Source organism: Euprymna scolopes, chromosome 8, assembly GCF_053919585.1.
Source record: "Euprymna scolopes isolate OS-2025 chromosome 8, ASM5391958v1, whole genome shotgun sequence".
Taxonomy (NCBI): domain Eukaryota; kingdom Metazoa; phylum Mollusca; class Cephalopoda; order Sepiida; family Sepiolidae; genus Euprymna; species Euprymna scolopes.
In genome coordinates, this window is record NC_136489.1 from 116,631,157 (window position 1) to 116,657,737 (window position 26,581).

At 34.0% G+C, this 26,581-nt stretch overlaps 1 protein-coding gene across 20 annotated transcripts in view; it reads left to right on the forward strand.

Moving 5' to 3' along the window:
- Nucleotides 1-26,581, forward strand: part of LOC145283718 (complexin) — a 665,844-nt gene that overhangs the window by 445,798 nt on the left and 193,465 nt on the right. For all 20 annotated transcript variants that reach the window (XR_013868720.1, XR_013868719.1, XR_013868718.1 and 17 more), the window contains one exon: nt 14,620-14,780. Coding sequence is in view for 15 of the 20 variants with exons in the window: in XM_080132765.1 (XP_079988891.1) it covers nt 14,620-14,780 (161 nt within the window). In the remaining 5 variants the exon portion in view is untranslated. The remainder of the gene's footprint in view (nt 1-14,619; nt 14,781-26,581) is intronic.

Below are 26,581 nucleotides of genomic sequence, written 5' to 3' on the forward strand. Positions count from 1 at the left end.
AATGCATGATTCGATCAAGTATTGCACTCTCATCATTTCAATGTATATTTGTGGAAATTTGGAAACGAGGCTCCATTTGAAGTCTCTTGATAAATTGCAAAAGCGTATCTGTAATTTGATTGACCTTACACTTTCTTTTTCACTGCAATCTCTCTCTCTCTCTCTCTCTTTCTCTCTCTCTCTCTCTTTCTTTCTCTCTCTCTCTTTCTTTCTCTCTTTCTCTTTCTTTCTCTCTCTCTCACACACACAGATTTGATGTTGCTAGTCTCAGTCTTTTCTACAAATACTAATATGGCATGTGTTCCTCGGAATTGTCTGATCTATTCCCTGCTTCCTTTGTTCCAGCTCGTTTGACTCGTTAGTTTAGAGGTCTTCATCGATTCGCTGTTTTAATACATAATTATAATACAGTTTCCTAAACCAGTAGCTTCTTTTAAGGACTACAAGGTTGTGGAACCCTCTTCCTGCTCACTGTTTTCGTTCTATTTACAGCCTTGATTTTTCTTCAAGATTAAGGCCAGTAGGCATCTCCTGTCTTTGCAATAATCATCTTTCGTTCTTGTTAGCTCCTTACATTAAGTGGCTTCATGCCTTGTCTCGAGTGATTTTGGGGTATGGTCCCTCACAATTGGGAGATTCTATTTATAAACGCTGCTACTAAGAACTGACGAATCAAATTAATTCACGTTCTGCTATCAACCAATTAGAAACTAGAATTGCTCCATAAAAATTAAACCGTTTTAGCAATGTTGCATATGTTTTCTCGGTGTCAGCATGAGAAGGATCTTCTGCTCTTTGGCTGCAACATTATAAAGTCCGGAACCTGTACAGAACAGCTGTCTACTGAGAAGGCGTCATCTCCAGGAATTGTATAGAACAACTAACCATCGGAAACTCTTCTGAAACTAAACATGGCTTCCAACTCCAGAATTTTCATTTAAAAAAAATCAGAAAAATTAAAACACTCTACGACACAGTCTGTTGGGAGGCTGACTACATAGGCTGTGTATAGTGGATACAGAGTTGGGTTTCATTTCAGCAGTCTTGTAACTCTCCCCTCCTTCCTTATTTTGTCCTTTAGTCCTCACATTCCATGGGCGATGTTTCTGACAAAGGATAAAAAAATTGCTGTTTTCTGGGTTGGAATCCATGCATCAAACACATATTTTTACCTTTTAGTATTATTATTTTTTTTTTAGCTCCTTACATCAAGTGGCTTCATGCGTTTTGTTGAGCGATTTTCATAAGAAATAAAAAAGATAACAAGGAACTTTATTCAGCTGAAATATCTTATTATTTAGCTAAAAGTGAAAAGGCCACTGTATGTGTAAGATGATTAGTATGCATATGCATGCATCTAGCAGTATATGTGGGTGCTTCTTCGTTATAAGAGCGAACTCCGACAGTTGAAAAATCGAGTTTTCATTAAAAACCAACGTTATCTATATCCGTTTTACGTTGATTTCAGCCAAAAGCAATGTTATTTAATTGTCATGTCACAATTAGTTAAATATTAATGCATTATTACATAAAAGTGCATTGAAAATGGTGATGACTATGTAGAAAAAATAAATTCTTAAGCACAAACGGTCGTTCGTTTTAAAGGAACCACTCCCATCTTCGTAGCCCTTCAATTTTGTTTTTTTAAATTAAAAAAATAGGAGGCTTTATTTTTGGAACAACCCTCGTAGTTTTAGATCGGCTCCAGGAAGCCTTCTGTGCATTTTCTCAACATTTATTCTGCTTGTATCAGAGGAAAGAAATCCCAGCTCTCTGATTGATTGAAAAATATTTTGATATTCAAATCTTGAGCCGAGTTTTGTATGAATGATCCTCACTGAGTTGAGTCACTAAATTAGGTACCAATGAGCGTTAGCTCCGTTCATATTTCTATTGAATGGTTTCAATCACATCATGTACAGGTCACGAAGCTTCCAAGGCAATTTTGTATTGTAGAGTTCAAGTTTAGATAATCAGAACGAGACACTGTCGGCGGTGTAGAAACTAACCAGTAATGAAATTGTCAGTCGAATTCAATATGAACTGACCTCAGAGCTCTTTTCCAGGGATCCTATCAAATTGATTGATGAGACTGAACTGAACTGTAAACCAACTCGATTTTATCCTAAATAGAATAACTGAGCTAGCAAAAAAAGTAAATTCTGGAGTTGTGATCTTCATTGAAATTTGGACAGGTCAAACGATCAGTGTAAACAGCCTAATATGGCCGGTTGCCAATCTCCTTTGGTCAAGCACATATGCAGATGGCTTCACATTCTGCTGAATCTGAGAGAGCCGACATGATTATAGTCAATACCAGAGACAACATCGCCCATCGTTAAACTTCTCGACCTGTGGATGGTTCAGTCAGGGCTCTAGAAGCTTATTTAGTTTTACTCTCGGTCATTTTCCTTAAAACTTTGGCTGAACAAATATATAGACACTTTTAACAGTACGAACATATTGCAAGCATACAGTGCTGCCAAAAAGAAAGTCCGCACTTGTCATTTTTCCAAAAACCGCAAATTTAAGCGAAATTGATTGTAACTGTTTAAATAACCTATACCTCATTTGATTCGCTTTTTATTCCTCTATAATTTATAACTTAGTGATCGCCAGGAGTTCAAAGACTTATTATATATTGACATCAACACACTCACTACACTAAACTGCGGATTTGAAGAATCGTAATATAAAACGATTTTGTATGTATGTTGAAAAGACGGCAAAAAAAAAAAAACGAAGCAACTTTTTGGTAACACAATATGTATGTTTGGCATAATCATGTTGACACACCGGTTGTCACCAGATCACCGAAGTTAAGCAATTTTGAGCCTGGCCAGTACCAAATGGGTAACCATTTGGGAAGGCTGGGCCCTGTATGTACCTTCTGGGAGGTTGGGCGTGTGGTTAGCACCCTCACCCCAAAAAAGAACTCCTCGCTACAAAAGGATCTACAAAGTTGTGGATGGCCTATGCCCCTTCAGAGGCTCAAAGCTATGGATGTAGATAATATATATATATATATATATATATATCATCCACATGCAGTACTGTTTCGCTGTATCACAGCTCATCAGTGTGGCTAGACCAGCAACTACTTCAAGCCAGAATTGAAACTCAACCATTTAGGCAACAGTAAGTGCTTCTTGCCGTTACACTATTTGATTGCTGCTGAGATGGGTGTGCGAAATTATGATGCTTTAAACATTGTCCAAACGCCTATACTCTATTTGTTTACACAAAGAGCATTACTTTTTACGCTAGTTGTAGTTCATTTCGCTCCCCATTATGCTCAACCCAAGATAGGGAACATTTTTAGTCATTCACATGCTTTGCTGTATCACAGCTCATGAGTGCAGCTAGAGCATCAACTACCTAAAGTCAAGATATATATATATATATATATACATATATATACCCAATCACACAATATTTAGCAAGTAAAAGAAAGATGCCGGACAAAACCATTTCAAGTGTAAAGGGGAATGGAGAATGCAAATAGTTAGATATTTTCACCTCTCCTACCATCTATAATATAAATTTCATCTGTCTCTTTAAATGCATGTATGTATGTATGTATGTATGTATGTATGTTTGCATATATGTCTGCCTAAAACTTTCATCAGAGGCGACAGATTTTCACGAGATTGATATCATTTTGAAGCTTAACTCTTCGGACGACAAATATCAAAAAATTGGCCAAAAACATTAATTCCTTGACCCTCAACTGGGCACTGCATAACAGGTAAGGGTCGCTTTTTTCGCCGATATTTTCAAAAGTAATGTCCTCTTTTTGATTGTCTAACCTTAATTTAAACCCACGTCACTTCCGGTTTGGTGATGGGCGCAACAGTAAATATGTCACTTTTTTTTCACATTCTTTTCCTCCTTCATGGGTACAGGTTCAAGCCTGCCTGCCTACTACCACTTTTTTTCACACCTCCAAACACCCGAGCAATGCCAGGCAACGCCGGGTACCCATGCTAGTCTAAAATAAACTTTTCTATTGGTGAATAAGAAGAAATTTAAGTTTATAGAAATCAAAACAATGCAAAGGTGTGCAAAGGCAACTTTCTATCGGTGGTACAAAGGTTAAATGTTTGATTTTAAATTACAAATTAAATTAAAACTGTAATCTAAATAACGAATTTAGGTAAAAATGGCATTGGAAAAAACTGCGTGATAAAAATAGCACAGATATAAATGGCACAGATAAAAATAGCACAGATAAAAATGGCACAAGTGGGTTTCATAAGACAATACAGCACAAGTGAAAAATCTAGATGAAAATCTCACAATGGGTGCATCAAAATTTTGAATACAATACATAAAGGAAAAAACAGTAAGAAGTTTGTCAAATTAAAAAGAAAATTATATCTACATTTAAAAGTAGATGAGGACTTTATGCTAAAGCATCTGTCCTTTCCTAAAAAAATGAAAAACTAATCTTTTAGATGAATAAGCGATTTTCAGAATCAGAATCGGTAATTGTATCGGAATCGATAATTTTAAACAGAATCGGTAATTTTGAACAGAATCGGTAATTGTATTTGAATCAGGGAAAAATATTGGAGTCGTTCCATCACTAATATATGAATATTTTTTCATTTACATCAATCCCAAACAAGTCACTAAGACATAAGGGGCTACTGTTAATCAGGGACTATGCCCATAGGGACAATAAAATAGGGAGTTAGACAGTGAGATGTTTGTTCACATTACATTTAAATTTCCGAAGGTTAGTATAGTTGAGGAAGAAGGAAAGAAGGGGTAATTCTAAAGTTTAGCACTTCATGAGAAGAAAATATCAGATTAGAATGCTCTCCGGCATTGAGGGGGAGGGGGCTCTACAATGAAGTTGTGTTATTTTAACGCTTATCGGGTTAATCCGGGTTAGGTTATTCATGTTAATCCGGGTTAGGTTATTCATCAGTGCTATGGGTTCGTCAGAGCACATTCCATTAAAGTACCTGTAAAACAAGCGTAGGAATGCAGCATTGCAGTGATGGGACAGGAGTTTGAATCTGGTTGACAGTTCCGGACTTATTAGATTGGAAAGTGGGTTTTTTTTTCTTTTTTTTTTACCCTGTCCATTAGAGAGAGACTAATGGTTGTTGTTTGCCATTTTCAATCGAAGAGAGGGAGAAAGAGAGAAAGGGAGGGAGAGTTGAACATGCACTTGAAAAGATAATATTCTTGTCCTGTGCTAAGAATTTGGAAGTGCCGTCACTCTGCTAATGTTGAGAGTTGTCAAATTTTTCTGCTGTCTAAACTCTACTGCCAAAACTAGACTCTTGGCTGGCTTTTTTATTTGTCCAAAACACTCGTGCAGATCACCCATCTTAAAAAAAAAAAAAAAAAAAAACAGACTATGTGCTGATGCAATTTAGTAACTTCTTGCATCTTCAAAAGCCATTTCCTTGGGTCAAATAATATTTCCTAATATCATTTGGTGGCATACAAAAAATACATATAACCTATAACACAACGTTATTCATATTGGAAGCGTGTCACTATTGGCATTGGGACTGTACGATTATTCTCGTTGTAGCCCTGTATCGAATTACAATCGCGTTATCCAGACGGCCGCAGGCAGAGCTTTGCTGACTTGAGTGATGGTCAAAGGAGTTCACAAATGAAATTATGGAAGAATGATATTCAGGATGCTCTAGTGTTATTCGATCCTGCAGTCATATTGATTGCCAGAGGAACACAAGTAAATCATTTTTTTTTTTGTTTTTTTATGCGTCTAGGCAGTTCTATAAGAGGCTATGTCTGTTGGTTTGTCACGCTTGAAATATGCAGATTTAATGAATGCATCATATGTTTGATGTAGTAAAACATTATTATTAAAGTTCTGTCTGTTCATTAGTCTGTCATGCTTAAGTTTGAAATAGCTCATTCATTATTAAACGTGTAAATTTAATTAATTCATAATATTTTGGATACGTTCATGCATACTTCTTTATAAAAGATTTGTCCGTTTGACAGTCTGCCATGCTTGAGTACGAAATAGCATTTTTGTTGATCTGCCATACTTAAATAAGAAATAGTATTTGTTTTTTATTTTTTAATGTTAAAATATGAAATAACAATTTTGTTGGTCTGTCATGCTCAAGGTTGAAAACACATTTTTGTTGGTTTGTTATGCTTTGTTGTTCTGTCAAGCTTAAGCATGAAATACTATTTTTGTTTGTTTATGAAGCTGAAGTATGTAAGAGTATTTTCTTTGGTCTGTCATACTTAAGTCTTAAATACTTTTGTTGTTCTTTCATGCTTAAGTTGAAATAGAATTTTCATTGGTCTGTCATACTTAAGTATGGAATAACAATTTTTTGGGTTCGTTATACTTAAGTTGGAATTATAATTTTTGTTGCTTTCTCTCTCTCTCTCTCTCTCTCTCTCTCTCTCTCTCTCTCTCTCTATATATATATATATATATATATATATATATATATATATATATATATATATATATATATATATACGTTCATTTTCTTCCTTCACTAAAACAATAGCATTTACACCTCGTATCAAATGTTTGTGTGATTCGTGACAATGCACAAAAACGCTGTTATCGCTCCACAACGGCCAGGGACCACACCACAGTTTGTTTGTTTTTTTTTTTTGTTTTTTTTTTTTGTTTTTTTTACTTTGAAGTTCATTTTTCTTTATTTCAAGTTATAGGACTAGGATATGGGATGTATTCGCTTATGTAGAAAGTGGTAATTTCCACTAAAACTTTCATATAAGAATGGAAAATCTCTACTAAATGCTAAGTTAAGGAATTTAACTTAACGTCTTCAACAAAGTGACGTCACAAATGGGAAGTTGACATGGTAAAATAAACTAATTGGATATTTCTCTTTGCCTTTTTTCTGTCGACTAGGACAGACATGTTTTTGGAGATGCTCTCTTGCAGGAATCTCTTACAGATAGTAAGTAATATTACTGCAAAGAATCAAAGGAAAGTTTGATTTTTTTTTTTTTTACAGTTCTTATCACTTACAAGAGTTAGAATATATTTGGAAAGTAATCTGTATTGCATAAAGTTATATTAGCTTTAAATTGACACTTTGTTTTACAACCTTTGTATTTAGGAATAAATTTTTGGTATTGAAATCGGGTCTGAATTATTCAGCTCTGACGTCGATTTCAATATTTTGAAACACTCCTGATATTCCAATTAATCATCCCATCGCAAATATAGGCCATAAGAAATCTTACCAATTAGTATCCTGCAAAGCGTTTCGATTCCTGAAATGCGGACATTTTTATTGAGCGGTGGTTTCATGATAAAGAAATTAAATGTCTTTGTTAAATAAAATGAAATTAAGTGGCTTCTAGCTATTATTTATTTTTTTTTTATCGTACACCAGTAATCATTCTGCAGCATACTAATGTGCTGCGGCACAGTTATTGAGAGCTAATGTGCCGCGGCACAGTGGTCGAGAACCACTTATTTAACCTCTCCTGCCTTTAATAAAAACATGGATGCAGAGTCTTTTTTTTTTTTTTAATGTTCTTATCAGTTTGTTTAAGCTGGGGATGTAGCATCCTTCCGGATCTCCAAACATTCAACCGCTATCTCATATATTCCAACCGAGAGATCTTTTTTTTTTTTAAGAGTCAGGCCGTCCCTTTTTGTGCAAATGACTAATATTAGACAGATGAATAAGCCTTGTTATGGATAAGATAATAAATACTCGAATTTATTCCGCAAAGTACTACTGACTATATATGTTGAAAGTAAGAAGTACTACTGACTATATATGTTGAAAGTAAGAAGTACTACTGACTATATATGTTAATAGTAAGAAGTATTACTGACTATATATGTTAATAGTAAGAAGTACTACTGACTATATATGTTGAAAGTAAGAAGTACTACTGACTATATATGTTAAAAGTAAGAAGTACTACTGACTATATATGTTAATAGTAAGAAGTACTACTGACTATATATGTTGAAAGTAAGAAGTACTACTGACTATATATGTTGAAAGTAAGAAGTACTACTGACTATATATGTTGAAAGTAAGAAGTACTACTGACTATATATGTTGAAAGTAAGAAGTACTACTGACTATATATGTTGAAAGTAAGAAGTACTACTGACTATATATGTTGAAAGTAAGAAGTATTACTGACTATATATGTTGAAAGTAAGAAGTACTACTGACTATATATGTTGAAAGTAAGAAGTACTACTGACTATATATGTTGAAAGTAAGAAGTACTACTGACTATATATGTTAATAGTAAGAAGTACTACTGACTATATATGTTGAAAGTAAGAAGTACTACTGACTATATATGTTGAAAGTAAGAAGTACTACTGACTATATATGTTGAAAGTAAGAAGTACTACTGACTATATATGTTGATAGTAAGAAGTACTACTGACTATATATGTTAATAGTAAGAAGTACTACTGACTATATATGTTAATAGTAAGAAGTACTACTGACTATATATGTTAATAGTAAGAAGTACTACTGACTATATATGTTAAAAGTAAGAAGTACTACTGACTATATATGTTAATAGTAAGAAGTACTACTGACTATATATGTTGAAAGTAAGAAGTACTACTGACTATATATGTTGCAAGTAAGAAGTACTACTGACTATATATGTTGAAAGTAAGAAGTACTACTGACTATATATGTTAATAGTAAGAAGTACTACTGACTATATATGTTAATAGTAAGAAGTACTACTGACTATATATGTTGAAAGTAAGAAGTACTACTGACTATATATGTTGAAAGTAAGAAGTACTACTGACTATATATGTTGAAAGTAAGAAGTACTACTGACTATATATGTTAATAGTAAGAAGTACTACTGACTATATATGTTAATAGTAAGAAGTACTACTGACTATATATGTTGAAAGTAAGAAGTACTACTGACTATATATGTTGAAAGTAAGAAGTACTACTGACTATATATGTTGAAAGTAAGAAGTACTACTGACTATATATGTTAATAGTAAGAAGTACTACTGACTATATATGTTAATAGTAAGAAGTACTACTGACTATATATGTGTAAAGTAAGAAGTACAAACTGACTATATATGTTGAAAGTAAGAAGTACTACTGACTATATATGTTGAAAGTAAGAAGTACTACTGACTATATATGTTGAAAGTAAGAAGTACTACTGACTATATATGTTAATAGTAAGAAGTACTACTGACTATATATGTTGAAAGTAAGAAGTACTACTGACTATATATTTTAATAGTAAGAAGTACTACTGACTATATATGTTAATAGTAAGAAGTACTACTGACTATATATGTTGAAAGTAAGAAGTACTACTGACTATATATGATGAAAGTAAGAAGTACTACTGACTATATATGTTAATAGTAAGAAGTACTACTGACTATATATGTTGAAAGTAAGAAGTACTACTGACTATATATGTTAATAGTAAGAAGTACTACTGACTATATATGTTAATAGTAAGAAGTACTACTGACTATATATGTTGAAAGTAAGAAGTACTACTGACTATATATGTTGAAAGTAAGAAGTACTACTGACTATATATGTTGAAAGTAAGAAGTACTACTGACTATATATGTTAATAGTAAGAAGTACTACTGACTATATATGTTGAAAGTAAGAAGTACTACTGACTATATATGTTAATAGTAAGAAGTACTACTGACTATATATGTTAATAGTAAGAAGTACTACTGACTATATATGTTGAAAGTAAGAAGTACTACTGACTATATATGTTGAAAGTAAGAAGTACTACTGACTATATATGTTAATAGTAAGAAGTACTACTGACTATATATGTTGAAAGTAAGAAGTACTACTGACTATATATGTTAATAGTAAGAAGTACTACTGACTATATATGTTGAAAGTAAGAAGTACAAACTGACTATATATGTTGAAAGTAAGAAGTACAAACTGACTATATATGTTGAAAGTAAGAAGTACTACTGACTATATATGTTGAAAGTAAGAAGTACTACTGACTATATATGTTAATAGTAAGAAGTACTACTGACTATATATGTTGAAAGTAAGAAGTACTACTGACTATATATGTTAATAGTAAGAAGTACTACTGACTATATATGTTAATAGTAAGAAGTACTACTGACTATATATGTTAATAGTAAGAAGTACTACTGACTATATATGTTAATAGTAAGAAGTACTACTGACTATATATGTTAAAAGTAAGAAGTACTACTGACTATATATGTTAATAGTAAGAAGTACTACTGACTATATATGTTAAAAGTAAGAAGTACTACTGACTATATATGTTAATAGTAAGAAGTACTACTGACTATATATGTTGAAAGTAAGAAGTACTACTGACTATATATGTTGAAAGTAAGAAGTACTACTGACTATATATGTTGAAAGTAAGAAGTACTACTGACTATATATGTTGAAAGTAAGAAGTACTACTGACTATATATGTTAATAGTAAGAAGTACTACTGACTATATATGTTGAAAGTAAGAAGTACTACTGACTATATATGTTGAAAGTAAGAAGTACTACTGACTATATATGTTGAAAGTAAGAAGTACTACTGACTATATATGTTAATAGTAAGAAGTACTACTGACTATATATGTGTAAAGTAAGAAGTACAAACTGACTATATATGTTGAAAGTAAGAAGTACTACTGACTATATATGTTGAAAGTAAGAAGTACTACTGACTATATATGTTGAAAGTAAGAAGTACTACTGACTATATATGTTGAAAGTAAGAAGTACTACTGACTATATATGTTAATAGTAAGAAGTACTACTGACTATATATGTTGAAAGTAAGAAGTACTACTGACTATAATGTTGAAAGTAAGAAGTACTACTGACTATATATGTTGAAAGTAAGAAGTACTACTGACTATATATGTTGAAAGTAAGAAGTACAAACTGACTATATATGTTGAAAGTAAGAAGTACAAACTGACTATATATGTTGAAAGTAAGAAGTACTACTGACTATATATGTTGAAAGTAAGAAGTACTACTGACTATATATGTTAATAGTAAGAAGTACTACTGACTATATATGTTGAAAGTAAGAAGTACTACTGACTATATATGTTGAAAGTAAGAAGTACTACTGACTATATATGTTGAAAGTAAGAAGTACTACTGACTATATATGTTGAAAGTAAGAAGTACTACTGACTATATATGTTGAAAGTAAGAAGTACTACTGACTATATATGTTAATAGTAAGAAGTACTACTGACTATATATGTTGAAAGTAAGAAGTACTACGTACTATATATGTTGAAAGTAAGAAGTACTACTGACTATATATGTTGAAAGTAAGAAGTACTACTGACTATATATGTTGAAAGTAAGAAGTACTACTGACTATATATGTTGAAAGTAAGAAGTACTACTGACTATATATGTTAATAGTAAGAAGTACTACTGACTATATATGTTAATAGTAAGAAGTACTACTGACTATATATGTTAATAGTAAGAAGTACTACTGACTATATATGTTGAAAGTAAGAAGTACAAACTGACTATATATGTTGAAAGTAAGAAGTACTACTGACTATATATGTTGAAAGTAAGAAGTACTACTGACTATATATGTTGAAAGTAAGAAGTACTACTGACTATATATGTTGAAAGTAAGAAGTACTACTGACTATATATGTTGAAAGTAAGAAGTACTACTGACTATATATGTTGAAAGTAAGAAGTACTACTGACTATATATGTTAATAGTAAGAAGTACTACTGACTATATATGTTGAAAGTAAGAAGTACTACTGACTATAATGTTGAAAGTAAGAAGTACTACTGACTATATATGTTGAAAGTAAGAAGTACTACTGACTATATATGTTGAAAGTAAGAAGTACAAACTGACTATATATGTTGAAAGTAAGAAGTACAAACTGACTATATATGTTGAAAGTAAGAAGTACTACTGACTATATATGTTGAAAGTAAGAAGTACTACTGACTATATATGTTAATAGTAAGAAGTACTACTGACTATATATGTTGAAAGTAAGAAGTACTACTGACTATATATGTTGAAAGTAAGAAGTACTACTGACTATATATGTTGAAAGTAAGAAGTACTACTGACTATATATGTTGAAAGTAAGAAGTACTACTGACTATATATGTTGAAAGTAAGAAGTACTACTGACTATATATGTTAATAGTAAGAAGTACTACTGACTATATATGTTGAAAGTAAGAAGTACTACGTACTATATATGTTGAAAGTAAGAAGTACTACTGACTATATATGTTGAAAGTAAGAAGTACTACTGACTATATATGTTGAAAGTAAGAAGTACTACTGACTATATATGTTGAAAGTAAGAAGTACTACTGACTATATATGTTAATAGTAAGAAGTACTACTGACTATATATGTTAATAGTAAGAAGTACTACTGACTATATATGTTAATAGTAAGAAGTACTACTGACTATATATGTTGAAAGTAAGAAGTACAAACTGACTATATATGTTGAAAGTAAGAAGTACTACTGACTATATATGTTGAAAGTAAGAAGTACTACTGACTATATATGTTGAAAGTAAGAAGTACTACTGACTATATATGTTGAAAGTAAGAAGTACTACTGACTATATATGTTGAAAGTAAGAAGTACTACTGACTATATATGTTGAAAGGTGCCAAGATGTATATGCATATAAGAGTAATGTACATGCAGTGTTACATAGGAGAGAATGATATACATGTATAAATTGCTTTATGTTGTATAGGAGAAGATGTATCAACGTATAAACTACGACTTCTAGACATATGTTATACAGCGGGATATCACACGGGGATATATTACACATATTTACATAAAGGCATTATATTTTATAAGAAGAAAGAATATATGCTACATACCTTTCCTTTCTTGGAATTCTTCTGTATTCATTGCTGGACTCTGTGATGAAACATGCAACGATCAACACCATAACCGATCGAGACACCTGTTTTGTTGTTCTTTTGTGAAACCGCAGAACAACACTTTATATTTTTAAAATATAAATTTATTTCAGCTGTCTCAGTGGTCTTTACAAGAAGTCTGCATTTCGTGTCTACATGCTTGTTCTTTTCAAACCACGCTTCCTGGCTTTGAAGCAGCGTCTGCTCACTTTCGTGACCAAACTCCAACTCCTCTATCTAATTGTCTTGACCTGTTGACCCGTCAGATCCGTTACGTCATCATCAAAAGCACACGTCTCCTAACGTGTGACCTCTGTCATGTATACAATTGCTCAAGGTCATTTTGTTTATTTTTAACTTAGCTCATTTCTGTAAACATCTTCAGCTAGGCCCATTTTTACATTCTAGACCTATACTATACACTAAACATTAAATAACTTCCAATATAAACTATTTTAATAACATCACCGGATTGATAGATAAATAGATAGATAGACAGATAAATATATTGACAATTATTAATTTAACTTTTAACCATGTTATTATCTAAAAGTAGTTAGGTATATATATATATATATGTGTGTGTGTGTGTGTGTGTGTGTGTGTGTGTGTGTATATATATATATATATATCGATAACTACAAATATTTTAAGCCCCCCCCCCCTCTTTGGGTAGAGCACTGTCGTAAGTAACCTCATCCGCTACTTAATTAGCTGAAATATGCAACGCTCACTGTTTGTTTATAAACAAGCGGTTAGAGCACTGTAAAAGTGGTGGACAAATATTTTTTTAAATAGACATTTGGCGAGATAATTTACAGGTGCCGCTTCCGTGGGTCGATCGGTAGAACTGTTGACTGTCAATGCGATGGTTCTAGGTTCAATCTTCGGCTTGGGAGAGAGGTGCTAACCTAGTGGCACTGATGAGTTGTGATACAAAGAAACAGGACTGTATGTCGATGACTATAAATATATATATTTTTTTTTAATTTTCTCATCAGTTTGTTCAGGTTGCGGATCAGGCATTCTACTGGATGCCAAGCATTCACCCGTTAACTCATATATTCCAACCAGGAAATCTTTTTAAGATTCTGACCGTCCCTTTGAGTGCAAATGTTTGAATCTATCTTGCACTTGGTTCACCGGGTATATTTGTCAGGTAGTTTTTGGAATGTTTTTTTTTTCATGAGTCCAGTTGCTCCTACAATTATTGGAAAAATAGAGATCTTCCTAAGATTCCAGTTTCTTTTCATGTCATACGTAAGACTTTGGTGCATGTGGCTATGTGTGTATTATAGGAAAGATTGCAACTAAATTATCTAGTTTTCAAATAAAGTGCATCAGGTGTTCCTTCATGACCTTTCTACTTGCAAACACAAGTTAGTTCAAAACGATTGTCTTTTAATAGACAAACTTAGCTTTGAATTTTTAATTGAAACATAATTCAATTGGAGTCATTCATATAATCTTGTAGTCTTAAAAATAAAATCGTTTCTTTAGAACATAAATAATAATTAATAATACTTTTCACCCCGTACTGTGCTGACCCTCTTTTTAATTAATTAATTCATAATCAATTTTACTATTCTACTAGTAAAATAACCCATTGTGTTACATGCGTGATTGTTAACTGTTCTCCTTTTTCTTGTTTTCATCAAACAGCCATGGGTGGAGATGAAGGGGAGAAAGAAGGCAATGAAAATGCCGAAGAAGAAGCTGCCGCCATTGAAGAAGCCAGGCGGGAAGCTGAAGAGAGGCGTAAAGAAAAACACCGAAAAATGGAAGAAGAGAGGGAAGAAATGCGACAGAGCATACGAGATAAGGTAAATAATTTGCAAACAAATCGAAACAAAATTGTGCGAGATGATGTTCAAAATGAGTGCACATTGAAAACAGCATTTTTAGTGCTTATTTAGAATAATACAGAAAAACCTTTATGATGACGTACCTGATACAGAACGAAGATGTTATATTCACAAAATTATGTAAATTGATCAAGCAGTTTTTTTTTTAACTAAGAAAAGTAAATTCATGACAAAGTAAGATGTAAGCCTTTTGATCGGCGATGATGAATAAATAAGAGATGGGTAACTTAATTCGAAATATCAGGAGCAAAATCAGCCTTATAATGAATACGTTTCGTATTAAAATCACTAACAATCGTAAATTTTTCTTTTTTTAGATAAAAAATATCTATTATTTAAATTCTCATCTTGAATGTCATTTTCACAATGTTTCGGTCCATGTAATCTCCCACCTTTTTCATGTGTATCTTGTCAAACTCGCAAGGACCCGTGGTATAGTGGTTAAAGTACTTGGAAAATTCAATTGTAAAAGTGATATTCTGAATTCAATTCTCAGTGTGGGCGACCGAAAAATACAATAGCGAATTACTTAGAACCTCTACCCAGTTATGGCTTAGGTTACCTCAGTGAAGTAAATAAAGGGTTCTGTTAAAAATTCTGTCTAAATTCCCGAGTTCGTGGCTTAGTGGGGGATGCCCTTTTCTCTACCCTGCAACCTCTCTCCCACAGAAGAGACGTTGCGAGCCTGTCCTTGTTTTATCGTTATTTCCATGGCAGATGCTCGTCTGAACTCCAGTCTCTGGTCCCCCCTCGCCAATCTTTCACGAAAAACACCCGTCTAGCTGAATCCACTGTGAAAAATTTCCCCCACTCTTTATCTGTGCCTAAATCAAAACGCGGATTCCATGAACAAAGCTTCTTTCCTAGAACTGCACGTCTGTGGAACTCTGTTCCGTCTGCCTGCTTCCCTCCGGACTACAACTTGGATGTCTTCAAGTCCAATGTTAACAAATTCCTAATGAACCGCCCCCTTAAGTAAACACTTCAGCAAATCTCCTCACTAAATTAATGTACTTGCAATAACCCTTATCCCTGAGTGGCTTCCGGGCCTTGATAAGTGGTGATCACTGTGTAAAAAAAAAAAAAAAAAAAAAATATTCCTGAGTTCAACAAGATACATCTGAAGAAGGTTGCAGGTTACATCGACCGAAATGTTGTAAAAATAACACTCAAGATAAGAACAGTAGTCCGATGAACCCAAATATAATACAAATAAACAATATGTTTCATTGATTGAGATTGTCGGAGTGACTTTCTCATCTTGGTTGTTATCGTCACAACGTTTCGGCCGTTTTGCCCTCCGGCCTTCATCAGGTGTTTTGTATCACACCTGGTACGAGTGAAGCCCCGCATGGAGGAGAACATGACCAAAAACTGCATATACTCCATCCCATGCAGTTGCAGAAAGGTTTACAAGGGTGAAACATGCTGCCCCCTTAAAGTAAGGGTGGAAAAACACCGAAAAGTGGTAACTAAAGGGGAGACGGAAAAATCGGGTATAGCCAACCATGTCTGGATGGAGAGGGGGGACCATCGCCCCCTATGGGATGTAGTAAAAATAATAAACAGAGAGACCCACGGGAAAGTGAGAAAACTTAAAGAAACAGCTCACATGCTCGGACATAACAACCTACTGAGCAAACCAAGTGTAGAGCTGAATGCAATTTGGATACCTCTTATAGAGAGAGAAAACCTTGAATAACAACATAGGTTTAACATTAACAAAAACCAACTAACAATTGTCCTAGTGACATATGGCCGAGTGGTCCTAGACGTTGTATCAAAGTTTACAGTTACCCAAAGGTGCTGAGTTCAATCCTGAATGAAGGCAGTAAAAAAGTAACATTCAAAATAGAGAATCAGCAACTATGTCCCAGAGCCTAGCTGGAGTCCGAACATGGATTGGGTTGGGTTCGAGACTCCTAACAAACGGTTCCCCAGTTCGATACAAAACACCTGATGAAGGCCGGAGGGCAAAACGGCCGAAACGTTGTGACGATAACAACCAAGATGAGGAAGTCCGTCCGACAATCTCAATCAATGAAAACACCTCATCTCAAAAATACAGACAATTACTAAACAATATGGTTGTCTTCATTTCCAAGGTGAACAAGTTTTTGATGAGCCGTTCCACTTAAGTTAACAAATTTACCGAATTTCCATTACTATTGATTACTATATTGTCCTTTTGACTACTTTACACTCTTTAACCCTTATTCTCGGGTGGCTTCTGGGCCTTGATAAGTGGTGATGCCTATAAAAAAAAAAAAAATTAAAAAATAAAAATAGATAAACAATTTTCATCTCAAAAATTCAGAAATGTAAAAATATCTATTAGATCAATTTACGTGATCTTTGGGAATATAACATCCTCGTTCCGTGACGAGTACGTACACAATAAAGATTTTTCTGTATTTTTTTTTTTTTTAACTAAGTGTAATTCTAAATAAAATCTACATTTTTTTTTAATATTTATCTTTCGGGAAATTTATTTCATGGACCTTCATCCGAGAAGAATATACTTAATGCCCCCTAGTTTTTTATTCCGCCTGAATGGATCAGAGAGGATTGCAAAATTGCATTGTTATGATGACTGAACTTATGCATAAAAGTGTCATCTCTCTGTTGCAGTTGTTGACGATGTGAGATTCTAAGAAAGCAACACCTGTTGTTGACGCATGTCAGAAGCAGAGATGCGTCATTGAATTCCTGCATGCAGAAAAAAAATTGAACAGATCAACATTTGCTGTTGAACTTTTATGAAGTCGATGCAGTTGATGTCAGCACAGTTAGATGGGTTCGTCGATTTCAACGGAGGCATCAAAAAGGGCTGGCAAAAGTGCATTGAGAATGGTGGTGAATACGTAGAAAAATAAATTTTGGAGAACAAAAAGTCGCTCGTTTTAATGGTACCACCCCCGTCTTCATAGGTCTCCAACGTTTTAGTTTCTTTTTTTTTTTTTTTTTATTCAATTTTCACCCCAAACAAGGCACAGTGCCACTTTGAAGCAGGGGGCTACTATTAGGGAATTAATTAGCGGGGTCATTATGAAGGGAGAAGAGTAGAAAGATGTTTGTTAACATTACACTTGAACTTCTGCATATCATTGCAGTTGGGAAAGCAGAATCCCGGAAGGGAATTCCAAAGACCCGCAGTTCTGGGGAAGAAACTATTGGAGTAAAAGGCTTTCTTGCACCTAGGGATCTCCACTGTAAAGGGATGAGACTTAGTAGCTTGTCGGGTTTGTCGGGGGTAGTTACGTCGGGGAGGTACAAGTGTTTGCAGTTCGTCAGAGCATTCACCATTAAAGTATTTTTAGAACAGGCAGAGGGATGCAACATCTCATCGATGGGACAGAGGTTGAAGCCTAGATGACAGTTCAGGACCTATCAGGTTGGCGACTCTCTTTTGAACCCTGTCCAGGAGCGAGAGACAAGCAGCAGATGCACCAGCCCAGACGTGACAACAGTACTCCATACATGGGCGAATGGTTGCCTTATAGAGGTATAGGATACTGGCAGGCGTAAGTAGTTTTCTAGCACGGTAGAGGGAGCCAACCTTCCTTGCAGCAGCTTTGGCAATGCTCTCAATGTATCTATTCCAGTTCATATTCCCTGTAAACGTTAGGCCGAGGAGTTTAAAAGAAGTACTTTCAGGCAATGTGTTCTTGGCCATTGCTATTGGTGGTAGAGAAGGTTTCTTGTAGTTATTGAAGGAAACAAGCTTAGTCTTAGCAGCATTGAATGAGACCAACCATTTTTGTCCCCATTCCACTACGGATTGGAGGTCGTCCTCTAGTGTTTCTGCCATTTTCTTGGATATGTGTTCATTTGTTTTCCCCTCATATCTGTTATAGAGAGTGGTGTCATCGGCAAATATACCCATCTCCGAAACAATATTATCAGGGAGGTCGTTTATGAATATCAGGAACAATAGAGGTCCAAGGATAGACCCCTGAGGCACTCCCGCATTTATGTCATATTGTTTGGATGTACGTCCGTCGAGGACAACTTTGATTTTTCTATTACTTAAGAAGGATTTAATTACGTTATGAATTCTTCCAGTGATTCCATATGATCTAATTTTCCTTAGAAGACCATCGTGCCATACCCTGTCAAAAGCCTTAGATATATCAAGGGCCACCGCTCTACCCTCCCCTGTTTTATCTATCTGCTGTTGAACGGGCTTGCCTGAATCCATATTGTTTGTCAGTCAGGAGTTTAGCAGCTGTTAGGTGCTGGACAAGGACTTGATTAACTAAGGACTCAAATATTTTGGCGAAAAGCGGGAGGAGGCTAATGGGGCGATAATTTAGTGGGTCAGTTCTTTCACCAGAATTCTTGAAGACTGGTACCACAGAGGCGGTTTTCCAGCAGTCGGGAAAACAAGATTCGTTAAGGCATTTATTGTAAAGTTTGGACAGAACTGGAGCAACCTCGGCAGAGCATTTTTTTAATAGCACAGCCGGGATGAGATTTTAGTTAAAAAATAAGAGGTCTTACTTTTAGAACGATATTTCATCTCTACTATTATATAAAAGGAACTCTGTGTGTGTGTGTGTGTGTGTGTGTGTGTGTGTGTGTGTGTGTGTGTGTGTGTGTGAGCGAGAGAGTTTGTTCCCTATGGACTCGAAAACGGATGGGCCGATTTTTATGAAATTTCACATAAAGGTACTTTATATGCTTGGCAGTGTTCTTAGGTTTTGTATTGAAAAGTTTTCGATAAGTATCGATAATCAATAATCGAAATAATCTGATGAAAGAAGGAACAGACGATTTTGACCAAAGTTAACACCTTACACAGCCTAACATCACAAGTGCATTTGAGAAGTTTTCTGACCACACAAGCCGTAAGGCCCAACATATAAAATCAACAATACGATCTTTGATATGACGAGCACCTTCGTAATGAATGTTTCTGTTTAAAGCATAATTGCACCATGATACTTAGATTTTTTTCATTTTAAACTTAAATTCAAGCTATTATCACCGCACAAGCATTAAGGCCTGGCATATAAAATCAACAGTAGGTTCTTTAATATGACAGGGGCACATTCAAAATGAATCGTTCTGTTTAGAGCACAATTGAAGAAGTATACTTGACTTTTGCATTTTAAACTTTAATCAAGTGATTATATATAAAAATAATTTTATAAAATCAACAGTAAGTTCTCTACAGTGCAATGTTGACTACAATGTATTGTGGATTAAGTCACTGCAAAAGACATGTGAAGCTTCCTCCCAGTGCACCGATATCGCCTAGGTTTTTGAAGCATTTCTCACACGGAAAGTTGTTGAGATGCTTGAAAAAGTGGTAGTTGTTCAACTTCTGGTTTAGTAATGTGTGGTCAGGCATTGTCGTGGAGAAAAATTGGGACTTTTCTGTTGACAAATACTAGGTGTTGTTGTCGAAGTTTCTGATGCATTTCATCCATTTGTGGGCAATACTTTTCCACCATAATGGTTTTGCCTGCATTCAAAGACTGTAATGGATGAGATTGGTTTGCAGACCACCAAACAGTCAGCATGACCTTCTTTTGGTGAAACTCTGGCTTCGGGAAGTGTCTGCGTCTGACTACTGAGCTGAGCATTGCCCGTTATCGTAAAGAACCCACTTTTCATCACAAGTCACAACCCGGTTGAGAAACAGGTCATTCTTGTTGCATAAAAGAAAGGAAGATGACACTTCATAACGGCATTTCTTTTGGTTGTAATTCAATTCGTGAGGCACTCATCAAGCTTTTTTGTTGTTGTTTTTTCAATCTCTCTCAAGTGGTTGGAAATCGTTGTATACATTATGTCTCATACAGGAGAAAGTTGTGCATGGATTGGCTTCGACTAACGGTCTTAATTGATCATTGTCAACATCCGATGGCCGTCATCTTCAAGACTCTCATCACCACCACGAAATTTCTTAAACTACCATCGTGCTGTTCGTTCAGTAGTGGTTCCTGGGCCAAACGCTTCATTGATGTCACAAACTGTTTCAGCAGCTTTTCTGTCTAGCTTGAATTAAAATAAGAAAATTATGCGAATTTCCTTTTTTTCCATCTTGTCTTCAATGTTTTGAAAAGAAGACATATTTGTTTTAAAATAATTGTAATTTAAACGATTAGACGGAACGAAAAACGCTATTTTAAATGGTATACATAAAGTAAAGGTATTATAACGAAAACTCCGGGATACGGTGGCCCTAGAATACGTTTTTTTTTTTTTTTAAAGGTTACGATGTGGAATATGATGTTTTTCTGGCACCTAGTTACGGTATTTGTCCCACCTTACGATGTTATTTATAATGTTATTTGATTATATACATGCGTATTATATACTGTACTGTATTTTATTACTAATTTTCAATGCCGTATCTCGGGGTTCTACTGTATTTGAAAATGCATCATTGGAAATCAAAATTTAAAATTCTGCAAGAACCTTCTTGTCAATCTAATACATTATTATTTTTTTCTTACTTTCATGAGCTAAACATTATAATCCTGATGCTATTCAGAATGCTATAATTTCGTTCGCTTTATTGGCCAGAAATTTTAACCAGCTAGAACTCATTTGAAATGAAGATGGACACTTTAATTTAATCGGATTAATGAACCAGGAAATTAGAATCGAACGATAGACAGGTACCTTTTGTCTATTGATACGGCTAATGGATATAAAAATTTATTTTTATAACCTTCTTTTCTGCCATAGTTTATTTGAAAATACCATTTGCATAGCCTTATTTGTATTTTCCATTTAATTTTTTCTTCTTTTCTTCCTCTCCCCCTCTCTCTCTTTCTTCCTCTCATAATCTGATATGGGAAGTTGCACGTGTTAAATCTGCCTGATCTAATGGCTTATCAGGATGCTTTTTATAAGCCATTATTTGATATTGATCATTAAACTCATAAAATCATTATTTTCCTGTTAATAAGGTTAGAAAAACAAAAAAATAAAATAAATGCCAAAATAGAAATGCAAAACATTTAGAAGACAATATCACTAGGGAAAAAAAAATGTCCGAATTCAACGTTTGTAAATGAACGGTTAAAATGCTTATATTTTAATCACTTTGTCACGAGTTCTATCCCACCTTGCAGCATTTTGCAAGTGTCTGAAAATCATGTTAATTCAAGTCTTATGCATGAAAGTGGGTATAAAAAACTGTTCATTGGTTGGTATGAACTTGATTGGGATGAGGACTGCAAGGCTTTGTCTGTCTAACACACTTTACATGGTGAACATCAACTAACACACCTTACATGATGAACATCAACTAACACACATTACATGATGAACATCAACTAACACACTTTACATGATGAACATCAACTAACACACATTACATGGTGAACATCAACTAACACACCTTACATGATGAACATCAACTAACACACCTTACATGATGAACATCAACTAACACACCTTACATGATGAACATCAACTAACACACATTACATGATGAACATCAACTAACACACATTACATGGTGAACATCAACTAACACACCTTACATGATGAACATCAACTAACACACATTACATGATGAACATCAACTAACACACATTACATGATGAACATCAACTAACACACATTACATGATGAACATCAACTAACACACATTACATGATGAACATCAACTAACACACATTACATGGTGAACATCAACTAACACACCTTACATGATGAACATCAACTAACACACATTACATGATGAACATCAACTAACACACTTTACATGGTGAACATCAACTAACACACCTTACATGGTGAACATCAACTAACAAACCTTACATGGTGAACATCAACTAACACATCTTATATGGTGAACATCAACTAACACACCTTATATGGTGAACATCAACTAACACACCTTACATGGTGAACATCAACTAACACACCTTACATGGTGAACATCAACTAACACACATTACATGATGAACATCAACTAACACACATTACATGATGAACATCAACTAACACACATTACATGATGAACATCAACTAACACACATTACATGATGAACATCAACTAACACACATTACATGATGAACATCAACTAACACACATTACATGATGAACATCAACTAACACACATTACATGATGAACATCAATTATATGTTGAATTACATGCAAAGGCAAGATCTCAATCAGTAATCATTTTAATTGCAGGTTTTATATAAAAGTTTGCTTTTTCTAGATTAGTGCTGGAGAGCCTATCTACTATATATATATATATATATATATATATATATATATATATATATATATATATATCCCGCCTTACGATGTTATTTATGTTATTTATACACATATATTATATATTATGCTGTATTTTGTTACTAATTTTTAATGCCGTATCTCGAGGTTCTACTATATTTGAAAATGCGTTCGAAATCAAAATTAAAAATTTTGCAAGAACCTTCTTGTCAATCTAATACATTATTATTTTTTTCTTACTTTCATGAGCTAAACATTATAATCCTGATGCTATTCAGGATATTGTAATGTTATCAAATTCTTTTATAACGCTATAATTCTGTTCGCTTTATTGGCCAGAAATTTTAACAAGCTAGAACTCATTTGAAGTGAAGATAGACACTTTAATTTAATCGGATTAATGAACCAGGAAATTAGAATCGAACAATAGACAGGTATGTACCTTTTGGCGATTGATATGTCTAAAGGATATAAAAATTTACTTTTATCACATTCTTTTCTACACTAGTTTATTTGAAAATATTATTTGCAGAGCCTTATTTGTATTTTCTGTTTAATATATATATATAATACACACACACACACATATATATATATATATATATATATATATATATATATATATATATATATATATATTAGTGGCCTGGCAAAGCCACAGGGGAGACAACCAAGCAAAATCACCCTATGCAAAATTCATCCCAAAGCAGCAAAACTCAAGCTGGCTTGCAACGACACTACATCTACAAATGTAGGCAAATTTTTGCATATTTTATTGGTTTTAAAATATAGGTAATTTTTTACCAATTGTGATATAATTTTAATCATAAAACAGTATTATAATCTTCGAAAAGCCTGCAAATTTCCACTCACTTTCGTCTCATAGAACCAAAGGTATGAGCATTTCAATATTCTATTTGACTACTTGTATAGATATATATAGAAGAGCAGTAGGGCTCCGAAACACGCGTGTCCGTAAATTACTGTTTTTAAAAAATAATAAATAAATAAATAAAAAAAATACGTCCAAATAAAAAATGGGCGATTTTGTAAGAAAAACACCAGTTCTCTAAGGCGGAGACGTTAACCTTAATATCGTTTAAAAAAATCAACAACAAAACCATGTGTATATATATATATATAGAGAGAGAGAGATAGATACACCACCTTTTGGGGGCGGGGGCAATTTTATAAGTTCGAAATCTCAGCGACTATTGATCAGAATTTAACAAATGAAGGCTTGTTGGAAAGGTAATGACATGGTATGTGTAGTGGGTTATGTGACATTTGTCTTCAAGGTCACACATTCAGGCGATTAGCCATCATCCACGGCCTATTTTTGGCACATTTTAGAGCTATAAAATGTTTCAACCATAGTCATTTGTTTTCCTAGTTTTGCATATGGATTACAAAATATCTGATATTTCCCAAAACCTCTAGCTTTGATGGAGGGGAGACTAAAACTTGCTGCTATAGTTTCAAATGATCTGAAATAACAGTAAGGAGAAACTTGATTCCAAATATTTCTCATATATTATATCTCCCCTCTTTGGTTTTCATGCATAAAGTAAATTTCAAAGTGTATAAGGATTATTTGATGCTGGAGATATTCATAATCGTACCCTATTTCCAAAAGAGGGGAGATATAACATGAGAAATATTTGGAATCAAGTCTCCCCTTGCTGTTATTTCAGATTATTTGGAACCGTAGCAGCAAGTTTTAGTCTCCCCTTCATCAAGGCCAGATGTTTTGGGTTAATGTGTGTGTGTGTGTGTGTGTGTGTGTGTGTGTGTTCATCCATCCAGCCAGCGTGGCTGCAGCCAAGATTGAACTCACTACACAAATTTGTAGTGTAATTCAAATCTTGTCGGTAGCTGAATACTTGATGCTTTGCTAGGGCTATCAAGGGTATTTTTTATTGTGACGCCATCACTAGATAGGGTGCCTACTACGGCTTAAGAGAGTCCTATCTACCCTTGAGAGAAGGATAGACCGCACCAGTTTCTCAACCTGGTATTTTAGCATAGACCACTCAAAAGTAGAGTGATGAGAATTAACATAGATTTTTAAAAAAATTTTGTATTAATTTTCTTTGGCAGAATAAAAATAAATAAATCAAAGTGTAGTATCTGTTCTGTACATAGACGGTAAAATGATATTGTGGGAGTCTGCATTTCTGATGAATGTCCATGAAATAAAAATAGTTTCATGCACAGCAGCAATAGAAAACAGATGATGGGAAATTTTTCTAGTGAAAAACAAAAGCAAAAAATTGTCATTCAAGTCGCCCGGTCGAAAAACATGCCTAGATATAATACTTCAATCCCCGCAGATTCCGCACCTACTACTCCAGAGCAAATTTTCCATTTATTTATATATATATATATATATATACATATATATATATATATATATATATATATATATATATATATATATATATATATAAGGCAAAATGGCTGCGCGCGTTTTGGTATGTCCAGCAAAGGCTTTTTTTTGCTGGGGTTCTCGGGGGGGGGATACTATTCTTTAGAACTTTTTATATACTCCCTAGATTATAATATCTACGATTTGCAAATGGACGTCGTCTCTAGATTTATTTTGATCGACTTTTATAAAATTTATACTATTCCTTCCTCTCGCATGTTTGTTCGACTTTTTATATAAAAGCGAAACTAAATTGAAAGCGAAGGCAGCTTCCCAGCTTTTTGTGCCGGCACGTCCAGAAAGCAATTAGCTTTCTTTCTTTTCCACCTTCTGGTTCATCACGGGTTCTCAAAACACTTCTTTTTTTTTCTTTTTTATGCCTACAAATACCCGGGCAACGCCGGGTACCCCCGCTAGTTGATATACATAATAAATGTATATTCACCATATTTGAAACCGACTCGTCGCCGACTAAGTCATCTAGTAAAATATCGGAATTTAGATTTAAATTTAGTTCAGAAATGGAAAATATTTTTATTCAATTTTTAATGTTTCTCTTGATTTCCTATTCCGAGAATGGAGCATGTGTTTTTGGATTCTCTGCACAGGAATGCATAAAAATAATTCCGGTAAAACTAAAACCAAAAATTTGAAATTCTGATTTTATTTATTTATTGTTTTGATTTTTCTTCCCTTTTTCAAAATGTCGCCTGATTTATGTGATAGGGAATTTAATATTGATTAATTTTCTCTTTTGTGAAAAAATTTCATCTCAAACGATCTGATCGTTTTTTATCAAGTAAAACACTTAATCACTAAATCTTTGTGTTCATAATTTTCGATCTTCTTAAATAATATATAATCTCCCCCCCCCCATCCCCAAACAACAACAGGAAAAGTCTACATTTTCCGCCTTATGTATAGCTATTGGAGAATTACATTGTCTCATTGGATAAATAACTGCATTGAGATAAACATATGCACATAGACAACAATTTTCTTAAGCCAACATCTGACAACATGAGCACAATATTAACTTATCCATTCCATTCCCATTCCCCGCAGTCATCAATGTCTGAAGATGACTAAGCAAGGGTCTGGTGCATTATCCGTTGTTG